Genomic DNA, 18,043 nt, shown 5'->3' on the forward strand with positions numbered 1-18,043 from the left:
GACCTGCTGAATTTCACCAGCACTTTGTTTTTATTGCAGACTTCCAGCGTCTGCTTTCATTATAATCTCAGGATCTAACAACCAAGTTGTTTTTACAGGGTAAAGCGTCAATCGACACTTATTGCTGTGATGGGTATTAAAGCTCCTCAGAAACCTCAACAGTACTCCCTTTCCTCAGGGACATTGGCCCATGAATCTGCACTTGTTGACAGTACAGCCAGTCTCCTATGTTTGTCCAAGATAATAAAATGTGAGGCTGGATGAACACAGCAGGCCAAGCAGCATCTCAGGGGCACAAAAGCTGACGTTTCGGGCCTAGACCCTTCATCAGAGAGGTGGATGGGGAGAGGGAACTGGAATAAATAGGGAGAGAGGGGGAGGCGGACCGAAGATGGAGAGTAAAGAAGATAGGTGGAGAGAGTGTAGGTGGGGAGGTAGGGAGGGGATAGGTCAGTCCAGGGAAGACGGACAGGTCAAGGAGGTGGGATGAGGTTAGTAGGTAGATGGGGGTGCGGCTTGGGGTGGGAGGAAGGGATGGGTGAGAGGAAGAACCGGTTAGGGAGGCAGAGACAGGTTGGACTGGTTTTGGGATGCAGTGGGTAGGGGGGAAGAGCTGGGCTGGTTGTGTGGTGCAGTGGGGGGAGGGGACGAACTGGGCTGGTTTTGGGATGCAGGAGGGGAAGGGGAGATTTTGAAACTGGTGAAGTCCACATTGATACCATATGGCTGCAGGGTTCCCAGGCGGAATATGAGTTGCTGTTCCTGCAACCTTCGGGTGGCATCATTGTGGCAGTGCAGAAGGCCCATGATGGACATGTCATCAAGAGAATGGGAGGGGGAGTGGAAATGGTTTGCGACTGGGAGGTGCAGTTGTTTGTTGCGAACTGAGCGGAGGTGTTCTGCAAAGCGGTCCCCAAGCCTCCGCTTGGTTTCCCCAATGTAGAGGAAGCCGCACCGCGTACAGTGGATGCAGTATACCACATTGGCAGATGTGCAGGTGAACCTCTGCTTAATGTGGAATGTCATCTTGGGGCCTGGGATGGGGGTGAGGGAGGAGGTGTGGGGACAAGTGTAGCATTTCCTGCGGTTGCAGGGGAAGGTGCCGGGTGTGGTGGGGTTGGAGGGCAGTGTGGAGCGAACAAGGGAGTCACGGAGAGAGTGGTCTCTCCGGAAAGCAGACAGGGGAGGGGATGGAAAAATGTCTTGGGTGGTGGGATCGGATTGTAAATGGCGGAAGTGTCGGAGGATAATGCGTTGTATCCGGAGGTTGGTAGGGTGGTGTGTGAGAACGAGGGGGATCCTCTTGGGGCGGTTGTGGCGGGGGCGGGGTGTGAGGGATGTGTCGCGGGATATGCGGGAGACGCGGTCAAGGGCGTTCTCGATCACTGTGGGGAGAAAGTTGCGGTCCTTAAAGAACTTGGACATCTGGGATGTGCGGGAGTGGAATGTCTTATCGTGGGAGCAGATGCGGCGGAGGCGGAGGAATTGGGAATAGGGGATGGAATTTTTGCAGGAGGGTGGGTGGGAGGAGGTGTATTCTAGGTAGCTGTGGGAGTCGGTGGGCTTGAAATGGACATCAGTTACAAGCTGGTTGCCTGAGATGGAGACTGAGAGGTCCAGGAAGGTGAGGGATGTGCTGGAGATGGCCCAGGTGAACTGAAGGTTGGGGTGGAAGGTGTTGGTGAAGTGGATGAACTGTTCGAGCTCCTCTGGGGAGCAAGAGGCGGCGCCGATACAGTCCTCATCGCTCCTATGTTTGTCCATGCTGGTCTGGGCAGCGTCCGTGAAGAGAAATCAGGGTTACCGAAACGTTAACTCTGATTTATCTTCACGGATACTGCTAGGCCTGTTGGACGTGCTTTTCCAGCAACTTCTGTTTTTGCTTCTCATTTACAGCATCCGCAGTTCTTTCGTCTTTCCCCGTGGCGCTGATCTTCCACGTATCCGGCGATGGATGAACCTCGACTTGGCTGAGCTTCAAAGTTTCCACTTTGCAAGTCACGTGACGCGGAGGCTGCCAACACGCCGCAACCTTCCAATAGGCTAGTCCACACGCTCCCCCAAGCGGAAGGGGTGGATGGCGATATTGAATTCATCAACCCGAAGGACGAAACGCGTGTTTTCAAAACGGATAATCCCGCTGTCACTTTATTTAGAAAACAAACCGTTTCATTTGGTAAAATATCCCTACGATTGTGAGTAGGTGCTGAAATATTAGTGTTGTCCTGTGTGCTTCCCCCCTACCCCTCTCCTGGGACGGATTTGAGGCCAGTGGGCGCAGACTGCGCCTGCGCGTCACCATGGGGGTGCTGGTTGCTGGGGGAAGGGATTGGGCTCATTTCTCTTCAGTCAGACCGTGGGTGGCGTTGGGCTGAGCCTGGCCGGTCAGGGTAAGGCACAGGGCTGAGCCAAGCGACTGATGCGGGCGGTAATGTTTCAGGCACCGGCTCGGCTGTGCGCGACGTTACGCCAGCGAGATCTCCTGCAGCTCATGTCTGGCTCTTCGCCCGCGTTCAGTCGCCAGGCCCTGCTCCGTAAAACCGGCTCGGCATCAGCGACGACGGGAACGGTGCCGCCAGCGGCGGGAGCACCGGCACCGGGTGCGACGGTCGGCGCGGCGGCCGGTGAGTTACCGAACGAGGGGAGCGTGAACCCGGCGGTGGTTCTTGAGGTGGGAGGCAGTCAGAAGAGAGTGTGAAGACCGAGCTGATTCATTCCTGCACCTGTCTTTACTTCACTTCCCCCATCACCTCTCACTATTACTCAAGGGTCGAGCCTCTTCAACCAGACTGGGTTTAAATTTGTGTCAGAGAACCTTTGTCATTCACTCTTCACATCGTTCAGGAAAGATTGGGGGACAGTGGCTGCGAACGGTTTTGCTTTTTGTTGGAGGGAGTGGCTAAAGAGATGGTTCTCTGTCAATGTACCGTTCGAGCCCAAATTTTCAAACATATATCTCTAAACTCGAGAGAGTTCCAGGGCTCTGCCAGGTTGTGCATGTATGTGTCTATCTATCTATCTGGTTCTGGGCTGCTTCATGCTTTTTTTAAAACTATGTTCTAAAAAGAATACTTCCTCCCAGCACACTTCCATCACCAAACCCTAGCTATTTTAAACTGTCACTGCCTATTAAAAGGAAGCGCGTCTGTGTGTATTGGGAATTCTTTCCGACGTGAGCTGAGTCGCAAGAGCAACGTGTTGTAGTCATAGACTGTTGAGTTTCTCTCATATTCAGCGTCTGCGGCGAACTCTTGACTTTTGTACCACTTTTTTGCAGTCTTTATTCATTAGAAGCGATGCAGAAACATTGTAAAATGCCTGAACGGCGACTTACTAGAATGCAAACAACTGCTTTCGTCTGGTAGTTCTTTTCTGTTGTGTGAAATACTTGCATTTTATTGACGATAGTGGATGATTTTATAAAGTGTTGTCTTGCAAATCATCGCCTAGTTGTCCTCTTGGATGGGAAAGTAGGAACAGAGACTGTAATCTGAAACGTTTTGGATTCAGTGTCTGATCCAAAAACCGTTAAAGTGCAGCATGATGTGCTGTTCCTCTGATTACTTGATCTTTTCTCTTCAATTCCAGTATGGCAACACTACTCCCTGGGAGCTCAAGTATACAGTGATAGTGGCAAATGTTTAAGACACTCAGTGTATGTAGGGATCTAGTTTGTTAAATATTTGCAGTTCACAGAACTGTGCTTGGCTTGTAGGCCATCATGTTGTCATCAGTAGGTTCGCAGTGCTGACCTTCTTGTGAATGCCATCTGCCTTGAAATCTAAACAAGCCAATATCCTGACTACATATGAGACATGCTGTTCTCCAAGCCATCATTCTCCCAATTGGGAGGTGTGGACCTTTCACAACAACTTGCATGTCTGCAAAACAGTCTGGGCTATCGGTTGTATCACACCTTGTCAAAGTCACACAGTAATGTAGCATTGAAATAGACCCTTCTGTCCAAACTGCTCTGTGCTGACCATGGTGCCTACTCAGCAAGTTCCAATTGCCCACATTTGGTCCCTATCCCCTACACCCTTCCCATCCATGTGTCGATCAAAGTTGTTTTTTTAAATGTTGCTATTGTACCTGCCTCAATGACTTTCTGTGGCAGCCTATTCTACATGTACACCACTCTGAAGAAGTTGCCCCTCAGGTGGTTCTTAAATCTTTCCCCTCTCAACTTAAACCCAAGCCCTCTAGTTTTCAATTCCCCATCCCAGGGGAAAAAGACTATGTGCATTCATCCTCTCTATGCCCCTCATGACCTTATACACCTCAATAAGGTCACCCTCATTCTCCTACATTCCAAGGAATAAAGTTCTATCCTGGCCAACCTGTCCCTATAACTCAGGCCTACTAGTCCTAGCAACATCCACGTAAATCTTCCTTTGCACATTTTCCAGTTTAACTATATCTTTCCTATTATAAGGTGATCAAAACTGTATACAGTACTGTAGGTCCTCACCAATGACTTGTACAACTGCAGCATAATGTATCAACCCCTATACGCAGCCCGGTGACCGATGAAGGCGAGATTGCTAAACGCCTTCTTCACCACCCTGTCCACCTGTGACTCTGCTTTTAACGAACTATGTACATGTACTCCTAGGTCCCACTGTTCCACAACACTCCTCAGGACCTTGCCATTAACAAAGTGCAACACCTCACACTTAGCTGTATTGAATTAAATTTGTCCATTCTTAGCCCACTTCCCCATCTGATCAAGATCCCACTGTAATTTTTGATAACCTTCCTCATTAGCAATGATACCTCCTAATTTTGTATTACCTGCAAACTTACTAATCTACACCTACTAATAACAAAGATCCCAGCACTGACTCTTGTGGCATACCACTAGTCACAGGCCTCCAGTCTGAGAAACAACCTCCAACCGTCGCCCTCCGCTTCCTACTATCAGGCCAATTTTGAATGATTAGCTAGCTCTCCCTGGATCCCATGCAACCTAACCTTCATAACTAGCTTGCTGTGTGGGACCTTGTCAAAGGCCTTAATACCCATACAGACAACATCCACTGCCCTACTCTCATCTGTCTTTTTGGTTACCTCTTCAAAAAAAACTCCAGCAGGTTTGTCAGACATGACTTCTCTCACACCAATCCGCTATCTCTAATATCAGACCTTTACTATCCAAATGTTGATTGATCCTGACCCTCAGTATACTCTCCAATAACTTGCCTACCAGTGATGTCAGGCTTACTGGCCTGTAGTTCCCTGGCTTGTCTTTACTACCTTTCTTAAACAGTGGAACGACATTAGCCACCTTCCAGTCTTCTGGACCTTCAATAGCTAAAGATGAAGCAAAAATCCCTACAGAGCCCTCTGCAACTTTGTCTCAAAGTGAGATCTCCAGGCTAGTTTGGTCCCACAGTCTGGGTTTCCTTACCATTCATTAATGGCTAATAGAGGTTTCTTTTTGTGTAATCACTGTTATGCAAGAAATGCAGCAAGGTCCTACAAATAGCTGGCAATGACTAGATTGTCTGTCTTTTTTATTTTCATTGCCCTGCCCAATAGTCAGTGCTCGACTGAGAACTGCCCTGCTGCTCTTTGATTAGCACTGTGGATTCTTGTACATGCACGTGAAATGAGTGCTTAAAGTGATAGTTATAGACTCAGACTCACGTACCACACAAACAAGTCCTTCAGTCCAACTCATTCATGCCAGCCAAGTTACCCTAAACGAACTAGTCTGATTTGCCTATGTTTGGCCCATATCCATCTAAACCTTTCCTGTTCATGTACCTGTCCAAATGTCTTTTTAAATGTTGTAACTGTACCAGCATTTACTACTTTCTCTGGCAGTTCATTGCACATACAAACCAACCTCTGGAAAAGGTTGACCCGTAAGTCCCTTTTAAATTTTTCTCCTCTCATTTTAAAATTATGTGCTGGAAGTTTGAACTCCCTGACCCTGGAGAAAGACCTTTGCCAATCACCTTGTCTATGCCCCTCATGATCATAAATGTCTGTAAGGTCCTCCCCTCTTAGTTTCACATCATCTTTTGTGTGCGAGAGAGTCAGTTTGGCTCAGTTGGCTGGTTTGTAGTGCAGTGATGTCAGCAGTGTGGGTGTAATTCCTGCACCAGCTAATATTTGCCATGAAGGATTCTCTGGTTAAACCATCACCAGTTCTCTTTGAGAGAGCAGACCTGTGGTCTGGTAAGACTGACAAGTTGTGTGAGAAGTAATGGCCAAGACTTTCTACCTCCTGGAGGGTGATGTTGGGAATGGACATACTTTGAAATTGGCACACATGGTTGGCATGTCGGTGTGCTGCACTCCTGGGATGCATTATATTTTCAAGGCAAAGACGGGAACAGCCAGGAACTTGTCTGCCTCCAATTAACTGCTTGTTATGATCTTCTAGCAGCCTGGGAAAGGCTAGAAGGTGACTTTCAATTCCCAGGTGTCTCAACCCAAACCATTAATGTTAGTTGTAGCTGTCTGGTTAAATGCAAGGAGCATTTTGGTAATTTTGTTAGTCAGGATTTTTGAGTGAGATTGCATGCAGTGCCTTTTGACTGTTAACTTCTGTGTAATGCATTATTGGCTCATGACTTGTTGCCTGTACTTCCGAGGTGGCAGAAGCAGGCTCCAGTATGGCCGCCTTCTTTCTCTACAGAGCAAGCTCTGTAGACAGCTCCCTCTACCTGGCGAGTAAGACCATAAGACACAGGGATGGAAGTAAGGCCATTCAGCCCATCCAGTCCACTCTGCTATTTAAATCATGGCTGATGGGCATTTCAACTCCACTTCCCTGCACTCTCCCCGTAGCCCTTTTCCTTCTGAGATCAAGAATTTGTCGATCTCTGCCTTGAAGGCATCCAACGTCCCGGCCTCCACTGCACTCCGTGGCAATAAATTCCACAAGCCCACCACTCTCTGTCTGAAGAAATGTCGTCTCATTTCAGTTTTAAATTAACCCCCTCTAATTTTAAGGCTGTGCCCACGGGTCCTAGTCTCCCCGCCTAACGGAAACAACTTTCTAGTGTCCACCCCTTCTAAACCATACATTATCTTCTAAGTTTCTATTAGATCTCCCCTCAACCTTCTACACTCTAAAGAGTACAATCCCAGGATCCTTAGCCGTTCATCATACGTTAAACCTACCATTCCCAGGGATCATCCGTGTGAATCTCTGCTGGACACGCTCCAGGGCTCGTATGCCCTTCCTGAGCTGTGGGGCCCAAAATTGGACACAGTATTCTAAATGGGGCCTAACTAGAGCTTTATAAAGCCTCAGAAGCACATCGCTGCTTTTATATTCCAATCCTATTGAGATAAATGACAACATTTACATTTGCTTTCTTAATTACGGACTCTACCTGCAAGTTAACCTTTAGAGAATCCTAGACCAACACTCCCAGATCCCTTTGTACTTCTGATTTGCGAATTTTCTCACCATTTAGAAAATAGTCCATGCCTGTATTCTTCTTTCCAAAGTGCAAAACCTCACGTTTGCTTAAGTTGAATTTCATCAGCCATTTCCTGGGCCACTCTCCTAAACTGTCTTAATCTTTATGCAGCTTCCCCACCTCTTCAATACTACCTGCCTGTCCACCTATCTTTGTATCATCGGCAAACTTCGCCAGAATGCCCCCAGTCCCTTCATTCAAGCCATTAATGTATTAGGTGAACAGCTGTGGCCCCAACACTGAACCCTGCGGGATACCACTCGTCACCGGTTGCCATTCTGAAAAAGAGCCTTTTATCCTAACTCTCTGCCGTCTGTCAGACAGCCAATCCTCAATCCAAGCCAGTAGCTCACATCGAACACCATGGGCCCTCACCTTGCTCAGCAGCCTCCCGTGAGGCACCGTATGAAAGGCCTTTTGGAAGTCTAGATAGATAACATCTACTGGGTTTCCCTGGTCTAACACACTTGTTACCTCTTCAAAAATTCCAGCAGGTTTGTCAGGCACGGCTTCCCCTTACTAAATCCATGCTGACTTGTTCTAATCTGACCCTGCACTTCCAGGAATTTAGAAATCTCATCCTTGACGATGGATTCTAGAATTTTACCAACTACTGAGGTTAGGCTAATCGGCCTATAATTTTCCATCTTTTGCCTTGATCCTTTCTTAAACGAGGGGTTACAACAGCAATTTTCCAATCATCTGGGACTTTCCCTGACTCCAGTGACTTTTGAAAGATCACGACCAAAGCCTCCGCTATTTCCTCAGCCACCTCACTTAGAACTCTAGGATGTAGCCTATCGGGGCTGGGAGATTTATCAATTTTTAGACCTTTTAGCTTTTCTAGCACTTTCTCTTTTGTAATGCCTACCATACTCAACTCTGCCCCCGGCTTTCCCTAATTGTTGGCGTACTACTCATGTCTTCCACTGTGAAGACTGACGCAAATAACTTAAGTTCTTCAGCTATTTCCTTATCTCCTATCACTAGCCTTCCAACATCAGTTTGGAGGGGCCCAGTATCTACTTTTGCCTCTCGTTTGTTTCTTATGTATTGAAAGAAGGTTTTACTATCATTTCTAATATTACTAGCTAGCCTACCTTCATATTTGATCCTCTCCTTCCTTATTGCTCTCTTTGTTATCCTCTGTCTGTTTTTGTAGCCTTCCCAATCTTCTGATTTCCCAGTGCTCTTGGCCACTTTATAGGCTCTCTCTTTCTTTGATATATTTCCTGACTGACTTTGTCAGCCGTGGCTGTCTAATCCCACCCCGGATAATCTATCTTTTCTTTGGGATGAACCTCTGTACTGTGTCCTCAATTACACCCAGAAACGCCTGCCATTGTTGGTCTACTGTCTTCCCTGCTAGGCTCTGCTTCCAGTCGATTTTTGTCAATTCCCCCTCATGCCCCTGTAATTACCTTTATTTAACTGTAACACCATTACATCTGATTTTGCCTTCTCTCTTTCAAACTGCAGACTGAACTCTACCATATTGTGATCACTGCCTCCTAACTGTTCCCTTACTTTAAGGTCTTTTATAAAGTCTGGCTCATTACATAGCACTAAGCATACCACCAACTGGATTCTGGGTTCACCGGCCTTGTTAGAACATCTATATTTTATAGATTTGCAGCATGAAGTTGGCACATTGGCAGTTATCCAGTTGGATAATTGGATTCCCAGTCCCAGATTGAAAATAAAGTCTAGCGCCTGGACACCATAGTACTTCCTCAGTGCAACGTAGTGTCAGTCAGGATTTTGTGTTCAAGTCTGAAGTGATGCTTAAATTCACAACTTTATGACTTGAATAAGTGCGCTAAGTGCTGTTTGCATATTAAGGCCTCTAACTTCTTTCTATGACTGTTGAATGATCTGATTTGGATATTCTAGCGGTCGTAAGCTTGGATTCAGTGCCATGAGGTGCTAAGTGAGACCAGTGTATCTAAAGGTTCCTTTCCTGATTGGTGTTATTAATAATCACAATACACCCACTGCACAGACGTGGCCTGTGATACCATCTTGCCGTAATAGTACAGGCCTCAGGAAGTGTCTGTGCATGCACCAAAGACATTACTGCATTCCAAATACAATGTTGTCATCGAATGTGCCATGGGTCAAGAGAAGTGAGGCTCTGACAACAATTGGAGCCAGGGGAGCTAGCATCCATTTCTGTTTTGTGCATGAGCTTTAAATAAAAACTTGAATCCCTGGAAAGCTTTTCTAAAGGCACACTTTTTTTTTGACTGCTTTCCAGTACTTAACAAGGATGTGGGCTGTTTCTTTGCATATGTGTGCTCTTTGTTTACGTAAATGTCTGCTATTGTCTTGTGCTGGAGTTCCAAGGGAATAAGTTGGAGCTACATTCTGATTATTTGATATGCGACCAAATTGGAAGATACCACATGGGTATGATACACGTGGAGTCACTGCCTACTGCAGGACATGACTTAAAATGGAGGCAGGACAATGTAACATAAACCTTTTGTACCTGATAGGTTGATTTCCTTTTTTTAATATTTAGTGTGATTCATTATGCATTATATAATGAGTTGCTTAATTACATGTTTGTTGCAGGGAATTGTTGCTGTGTAAATTAATAAGTTGTTTCCAAATTAAGAGGTAACTATTCTTCCAGCTTTGCTCAATCCCCATAAATATTTTTTAATTATTAGGACTCTACTTATGTGGAACCTAACCTGTCACATTGATAATTGTACTATTATATGGAATAATTAGGTGGATTAGACATGGGAAATGCTGGGTTGCAGGAGATGGGTCTGGGTGGGATGCTCTTCGGAGAGGCATTGTGGACTTGTGGGCTGAATGGCCTGTTTCCACACTGTAGATAATGCCTTTCAAGTCCTTGGTATATCACAAGCTGGCTAGACATTGTTGTCAGGATCTTGACAATTTATTCCTGGGTTTTGATTTTGAAAAAGCTGTGGTTTGAAATGAGGAACAGTTTTAAAAATCAGTGTTTGAAACAATGGCTGCAAGTAACCTGAAGCCCATGGCAGGCATCGTAAACAACTGAGAGGAAGTAGTAATTAAAATTCAGATTGCAGGTGACCTGGAGCTTTGGATGTGTACTAATGCAACTCTTGTTGCCAACAAGTATTTGATTGAGCTGTGGACTAGTGACAGTTATCGATAACTGACAGACCTTCTTATTGTCAACAATTGTGATTTGGTTCTTGTATTGCTGAGCAGCTTGGAACTGGAAGCAGTTTAGAGTGATAAAAGAGGAAAAGTGAGCAAATCTTCTCCCTGTCCAGAGGCTGCTTGTTCTCTGCAGTCAAAAACTCAGTAAATCTGAAAAAAGAAGCCTTTTCTGCAGCATGCAGTTGTTATAAGCTGTGACTTCCAAATTGACTTGAAGTGTCCTAATTTACCAATCAGCTACACTATATAATACATACAAACCATGGAGGCATCCAAAAAAACTGATCAATGAGGCATCTGGCCAATGAAGATGGATCATCTCAACAACTGAACTGAACTGAACTGACTTTCCAGTTTTCTAATTCTACCAGTAATCTATTTCCCTATATTTGTGTGAAGGGAGTTGGGCAGGAGGAGGTTATGAAAAGATTAGAGTTTAAGTTGGCATTATATGTCAATGGTTTATCCAATTACCAGTAGCCACATTCTGATTACTTGTCATAAGTCTTGTTCTGCTCTGAAACTTGTGATTCATGACTAATGTACTCTTACTGTATAGGAACAGATGATTCAGGCCATGACACATTCCAGATTCATGCCCATCTTTCATAGAACTCCAGTTTTAAATATGAACTCAGCAACATTGAAAAGATTCTCAGTCATTTCACATCCTGAGTCAAAATCCTAATAACCTATCCTTCCTCATCCTTTTTGGACAATAATCTGCATAGTTGACTGCACCATCCTTCTCTAACATTTATCATCTTGGAACCAAAAAGATCTGTTTCGTTTCCTGCGTATCTAAATCTAAGCCAAAAAAAATCACCTGCAAAGGCTTCTTTTCCAGGTTCCGTAGTTTTACAGAATACATGAACACGGTTAATGAAGACCGGAGAATGGGGTTGAGAATCATATATCACCATTATCGAATGGCAGAACACCCAACAGGTCAAATGGCCTAATTCTCCTCCAATGTGTTATGGAATCCACCACCACCGCGCCCCCCCACCCCACCCGCCAACCATAACCTCAGAAAAAATAACTGATCCGCAATTACCGCAGTCAGTCATCCCCTTTCTTTGAAGATGGCTACAGTTAATCCTTCATTCTCCTCCTTTGTGTCCCACAAGTAACTGCTCTTGTCACCTATCCTATTTTCACATCAAAATGCTGTCTGCGACATCAGATGCAAACCCCATGCATACAACAGCAACATTCAGCACTCGACCCCTCATTTGTCAAGATTGCTTGAGCAGAAATTTCATCCAACTAATTATGAAATCATTGTCTTCAGTCTCCAGCAGAAAATGCACTTTCTAGCCACCAACTTCATCCAACTCTCCAACAACAGAGAACGGGCTATTTGCAGTTTCATTGTTGTTTGGCCCTGCAATAAGCTTCTGACTGTATTATGCTTAAGACTGCTTTTCCCAGCATAACACTACCTAACCTTGTCCCTGCACATCCATATACAGGGAATGGAGGGATATGGATGATGGAAAGACAAAGTATTAGTTTCATTTAACATTATTGTTTGGCACACCATCATGGGCCAAACAGCCTGTTCCAGTGCTGTACTGTTCTGTCATATGCTCACTTTCAATGGACGGTGAATCAGCTGCTTCCAGTGAATGCATATGGATGATTATACGGGGAAGTCAGTTGCTTGCTCAGATGCAGCTCTATACCAATGTCTTATATGTAAGTTTGCTCCTTAAGTGAAGTTGCTTTCCACCAGTGGTTGGTGCCTGCCCTTCCAAGAGTAACTGAATTGTAAAGCATGATGAAACAATAGTCAAACAACATGTCTTGTATTGAAAGTTAACTTTCATGAATGTGAAGTTGCATTCAGATTTTAGCTGAAATGTACACAAGGCATTTCCATGCTAAACAAACACCAATAGATATCTCAAAGTTCTAATTCTCAAGTAACATAGTCATCTTTAAATGTGAATTAAGTTACTTCTAATCATTCACCTTGTGCCATACTAATTTATTAGCTGTGGTCTGTGTCTCTCAAGTTGTCTTCAGCCTTGGTCTCTGCTTTTATTTGCATGTTGTTTCACCTTTTCAGTGGTGCTGCATCTTCCAGTATACATCACAGTGCATTTCTTAGCCAGGCAGCTGTCAATTGAAACTTGCTGCAATCTACTGAATCATAGAATCCCTATGGCATGGAAGCAAGCTATTCAGCCCAAAAATCCACACCGCTCCTCCGAAGAGCATCCCACCCAGACCCATTTCCTTTCATTTTCCATGTCTAACCCCCCTAACTTAAAAATCCCTGGACACTGGGCAATTTAGCATGGCCAATCCATCTACACTCCCCATCTTTAGGTTGTGGGAGTACACCAGAGCACCTGGAGGAAACCCACACAGACACAAGGAGAATGTGCAAACTCCACAGAGTCATCTGAGGGTGGAATCAAACCCAGGCACCTGGTTCTGAGGCAGCAGTGCTAACCACTGAGCCACTGATCAGTCAAAACTTGTGATGTTGTTTCTCGTCCTCTCCACAGCTAACCAGTGTTTATTTTTTCCTTTGTCTGCAAATTCTAGCATTAGTCTCCCAATTCAAGTGTTTGGGGGTGGTGCAAAAAAGTAGGTGGCGTAAAAACGCTTAAAGGACATAAAATGTCAAAACTACCAGAGTCTGGTTACACTCGTGGAGATAGAAACTTAAAATTTCAGGTCTGCCCTTCAGTTCTGTTCAGATGATACCATGTCTGCAAAGTGTTTCTAGAATTTTGTTTTCATTTCAGATTTCCAGCTGTTCTGTTATTGCATCTCTTCCCCCTTTTTCCCTCCCCATCCCCATTAAAACACCTAACGTCTTGTTTTACATAGTTCACCCTGATTGTGTCTGATTGGGTGCAAATATCTTTCTTAGATATACTAAGCATTTTCATTTTATCTATCTCCAAGGCAGTTCTTTGTCAAAGACTTGCCAAAATTGATAAACTATGACTGAATTAAAGAAAATAAAATCAATTATTTCCTCAGACCCAATAAAAAGCAAGAAATGAAAAATAAGATAGCACATAGATGTTAAATTGATTGCATGAGAGGAAGCAGTAGAAGGAAGCAATTTCTTGTCAGATCGGTAAAGGATACATTAGGAGTTTCCCACTTTGCTTTTCTTCATGTTAACAACTTGCACTTTGCAGGTGGTATGCAGACTGGGAATATTGTAAATTTGAAGAGGACCTGACTGGTCATGTGGCAGATTACATTGAATGCAGAAAAGTATGAAGTGATTTGTTTCCACAGGAAAAGCAAGGAAGGGTCTAAAATAATTGGCATAATTCTAAAGAAAGAGACTATTGCTCATGCATGTAGCTTTTCATTTTGTGTACCAAATGAGGCTAGATAAATTCTTCATCTAAAAGAGAAACAGTTCGAGGTGTGTTTTGTGAAGTTGGTAAAGAATGCCAGCAATAAGCAACACTAACAAATGGTTACCACTCTGCCGAGGAGTTTGAGTCATCAGGTGTTTATGAAACACAAAAGGTGATCTGGCTACTTGCTAACATTTTGTTGAGACAAATTGTAAACTGATGCAGAATGGTTTGAGAATACGTCCCATAAGGGGCACTGGTTGTATGGGCAAGTTGGAGAAGCTGGGATTGCTCTCTGTAAAGAAAAGCTTGAAAATTTGGAAGAAATTCTTAAAATTAAGACATCTAGATTAGAGAGACAAAATACTACCCCACCCCCCGCCCTTGCATGCAGGCCACGAGTCAGCTTTCCAATAAAATGATTGTAACGTGAAAAATTGTTATGCAGTAACTGGCTAGGAATGAACTACCTAACAGTATGGTACAGCTTGGAATTAGTCACAAGATTAAGGCTCTCTGTAAATTGACAACATCAGACACTCCCAGGGCAGCTACAGCATTATGATGGATCCAGAGGAGTGGTCATGCTACACTGACTCCAGGAAAGATTCAAAGGGCAGCAGGAGTTTAGTTACAGAGCGAAGCACACTTAACTAACATTCTCTCTGACCCACACTCAAGTGCATGCATGTACTGTCTCTCACTTGATCCCACAAGGATGGCAGGCTACCCGAGTTGCTGTTGCAGAGAGCCAGTGCACAAACAGTGTCACTTGGCCTCTTTCCATTGCAACCGTTCATTGACAAATTCTTTTGGTGTTTCCAGCATTAACAATCATTTATTTACCTGATCTATGCTGATTAGCTTAATTCAGCCTTTCTCCATATTAATCTTAGACATTAATCTTATCTCACTTATTATTCATGTTAAAGTGACTGATTTTATTTTTGCCTCTTTGGCAATACATAAATCTACACAAGAGTGAGGGCATTCAGTATAGACAATCAGCCTATGCCAGATCTTGCAACGAGTGTGGGTTAACTCGCACCCTATCTTTTCTGTCTACAACCTCATTTATGTAGTTTTCAGCGCAACTTAAGCTTGGTTAAAACATCTGATTTGTCTTGACATTCTAAGTGTGCAGTGATCAGGAATTTTGAATAGCTCTAGCTTTATCTATGTGTAGCTGCCTTACCAAAATGTTCTTTTCATTCCTCGTGTGCTTCGGTTCCTGTTGTGGGATTCTCACCTAATGCATTTTGTAATAATGATTCAGCAGTTAGTAAGTTGAATCAGGGTGGGGAGGAGTTGGGAATCATATTTTCACCTCCCCAGATGGATCCCACTTTTTTCTTGATGTTTGCATAGTGCTCTTCTACCAAGCCACAGAGGAGTCACCACCTTCCAGCACTTCTCCCCAGCATGCAATGTTTTCAGTAAGTAGAAGTTCTGTTTGTGATAAAACACTGAGGAAATTGGTAGGGATGTCTCAGACCTACCTTTGGCTATTATTGAAGTTCACTCTCCCGAATCCCTGGATTCTACTGCTGTTTCTGCATTTGTCCTTGAAAGAGTATTGTCACTTGCTAGTCAACTCAAAAATTAAGACTACCCCTGGGTGCTGTTGATCAGTTTTATATGACTGACTGCATCAGGTTAATTTGTTAGGAGAAGGCATTGAGTTCACCAACTATGCTATGCCGATCATGTAACTAATTCATTCAGAACATGAAGGCCAGTGTCTGGCAAATGGTTTCTTGGCATCTGTCCAACAATGAGTGACCCAGACAGCATGCAGTGTAAACATTTGTCACTAACACACATTCTGAGGGACAAATTTACTGACACAGTGCAATCATTTAAAGGTTAAATATACAGGAATGCGTGAAATGGGAGCATCAGACCACTTGGTCCCTCCAATCTGCACTATCATTCATAAAGATGGATGGTCTGGTTGAGTATGTAGACAATAATTCCCAGCATGCTGATAATCAGGGATTTAGCAATGGTAGTGCCATTGAATGTCAGAGAGATGGTTAGATTCTACTGTCTGAGGTGATCATTGCCTGGCTCTTGCAGCAAGTAAGATTCATGCCAGACCTTGATAATATGAAACTTTATGGCATATAAAGACACACTGCTTCAGTACCTGAGGAGTCACAAATGATGTTGAACATCTCCACTTATGACCATCTACTCGGTGATCTTTGAAACAGCCAAAGTCAAGGAAAATGAAACCATTAAGTATATAGAGTTCTTGTGGCATGGTGGCAGTGCCCCTGCCTCTGAGCCAGAAGGCCTGGGTTCAAGTCTTTTGTTTCAGATGTCATTACAAGCCTGAGCAGACTGATCTCTTTTGAAAAAAGTTCAGGAAATATTTAATATGTCGCTGGGTCTAAAATCTTGGAAATCCTTAAGTAACTACCCTCAATGGAATGCAGCATTTCAAGAAGGCAGCTCATGACCAAATTGAGGGCAGTTAGGGATGGGCAATAATGCTGGCCCAGCCAGCAAGTCCCACATCCAATGAGCAAATTTGAAAACACAGTGGTAGAAGTAGGCAAATTGACCTGTTGAGTTTGCTCCTCCGTTCAATAAAGTCATGGTGGATCTGAGTTGTGCACTTAATTCTACTTTGCTGCCTGTCCTCCATTTAAACATCAACACAACGACAAAAATTGTCCCGCCTGACCTCTGTCTGAAAGAGAATTCCAAGGAGCCACAGCCTTCTGAGGAAAAATTGTCCTCGTCTGTCATAAACATAACTGTCCCCTAATTGTAAACCTCCCCACCAGGAAGAACATCCTCTCAACATCTATCTTGTTTCCATAAACTTGAATGAATATACACCCAATAAAAACCAAAAGAACTGAAGATGCTGTAAATCAGGAACACAAACCGAAGTTACTGGAAAAGTTCGCAGGTCTGGCATCTGAAGAAAAACGTTGGTTAACGTTTCATGTCTGGTGACCCTTCTGAGGAAGAGGGAATCACTGCTAACTCTGTTGTTTCCCTTCAGATGCTGTCAGAACTGCTGAGTTACTAGCAACATCTGTTTTTGTTCCTGAGTATACACCCAATTTGATTAATCTGTCATTGGATAACTCTTTCATCTGTAATCTCCTCTTCTATAACGAAGAGCAACCAAGTTTAAGCTTGGAAACATTTGATCCAGTTGTTATATTTTTGTGTCTCTAGGCAAAATATGGAAGTATACTGCATTTTGTACATCAACATTTGGCTGTCAACAATGAGGGCACTTCCCACTGAAAGACACTTTACATATATAATAGATTTACATAGATAATTGGTGATAATGTTGTCAGCTATATAAAACCAATGTTTTGTGCTGGAATGCTATGGAAGAATTAAAACTAACTTGTGATTTATTTTAATACATAGCACTTCCTGTAAGGATCAGGAATTGGCTATTCAGCCCCAACAACATCATCTGTTAGATCCACATCGATCATGATTGATTCAATCAGATACTGATAAGTAGATGGAATAAGTCCTGTTGATAGATGTAAAATATCTGGTAGTTGAAATTTCATTAAAATAAGCCAGTTTTTGGGTATAGATTTAATTATACTTGGAAGTTTGAGATACACAAGTTCCTGTGGCACAGTAGTAATGTCCTGGCTGAAGGGGGCTCTGCAAGTCTCACCTGTTCCAGAGATGTGTAATAACTACTGAATCATTTGAATAGAAAATACCTACTTTGTATTTGTCAAAATGAACAAGCCAGCACTGAGCTTGTTCAGAGTAGAGTTGTAAGCTCTTGCAAGCAGTAAGCTGTCTGACTGTATTCTTGACATGCACCACTAATTTTTGTTTTTGTTCCCTATATTTTAATTATCTTCCCAAACAGATGTCTCCAGTTTTGAATTTTTTAAATTGGCAGTTTAACAGATTATTGCTATCCCTCGAAGTTTTTTTGATTCACTGTCAGGCTATGAGTATCACTGGCTGGGCCAGCATTTGTTACCATTTCTGGTTGTCCTTGCGATGGTGAGCTGCTTTCTTCTGCATTACATGTGCTGTAGGTAGATCCACAATGTCGTCAGGGAGGGAATTCAGGATTTTACTTCAGTGACA

At 43.7% G+C, this 18,043-nt stretch overlaps 1 protein-coding gene across 1 annotated transcript in view; it reads left to right on the forward strand.

The window, feature by feature from the left end:
• Positions 1-2,299: 2,299 nt before the first annotated feature.
• Positions 2,300-18,043, forward strand: part of LOC125454829 (nocturnin-like) — a 35,164-nt gene continuing 19,420 nt past the window's right edge. The window contains exon 1 of the mRNA XM_048536060.2: positions 2,300-2,624. Coding sequence (XP_048392017.1) covers positions 2,420-2,624 — 205 coding nt within the window. The 5' untranslated portion in view covers positions 2,300-2,419. The remainder of the gene's footprint in view (positions 2,625-18,043) is intronic.

Source organism: Stegostoma tigrinum, chromosome 1, assembly GCF_030684315.1.
Source record: "Stegostoma tigrinum isolate sSteTig4 chromosome 1, sSteTig4.hap1, whole genome shotgun sequence".
NCBI classification, from domain to species: Eukaryota; Metazoa; Chordata; class Chondrichthyes; order Orectolobiformes; family Stegostomatidae; genus Stegostoma; species Stegostoma tigrinum.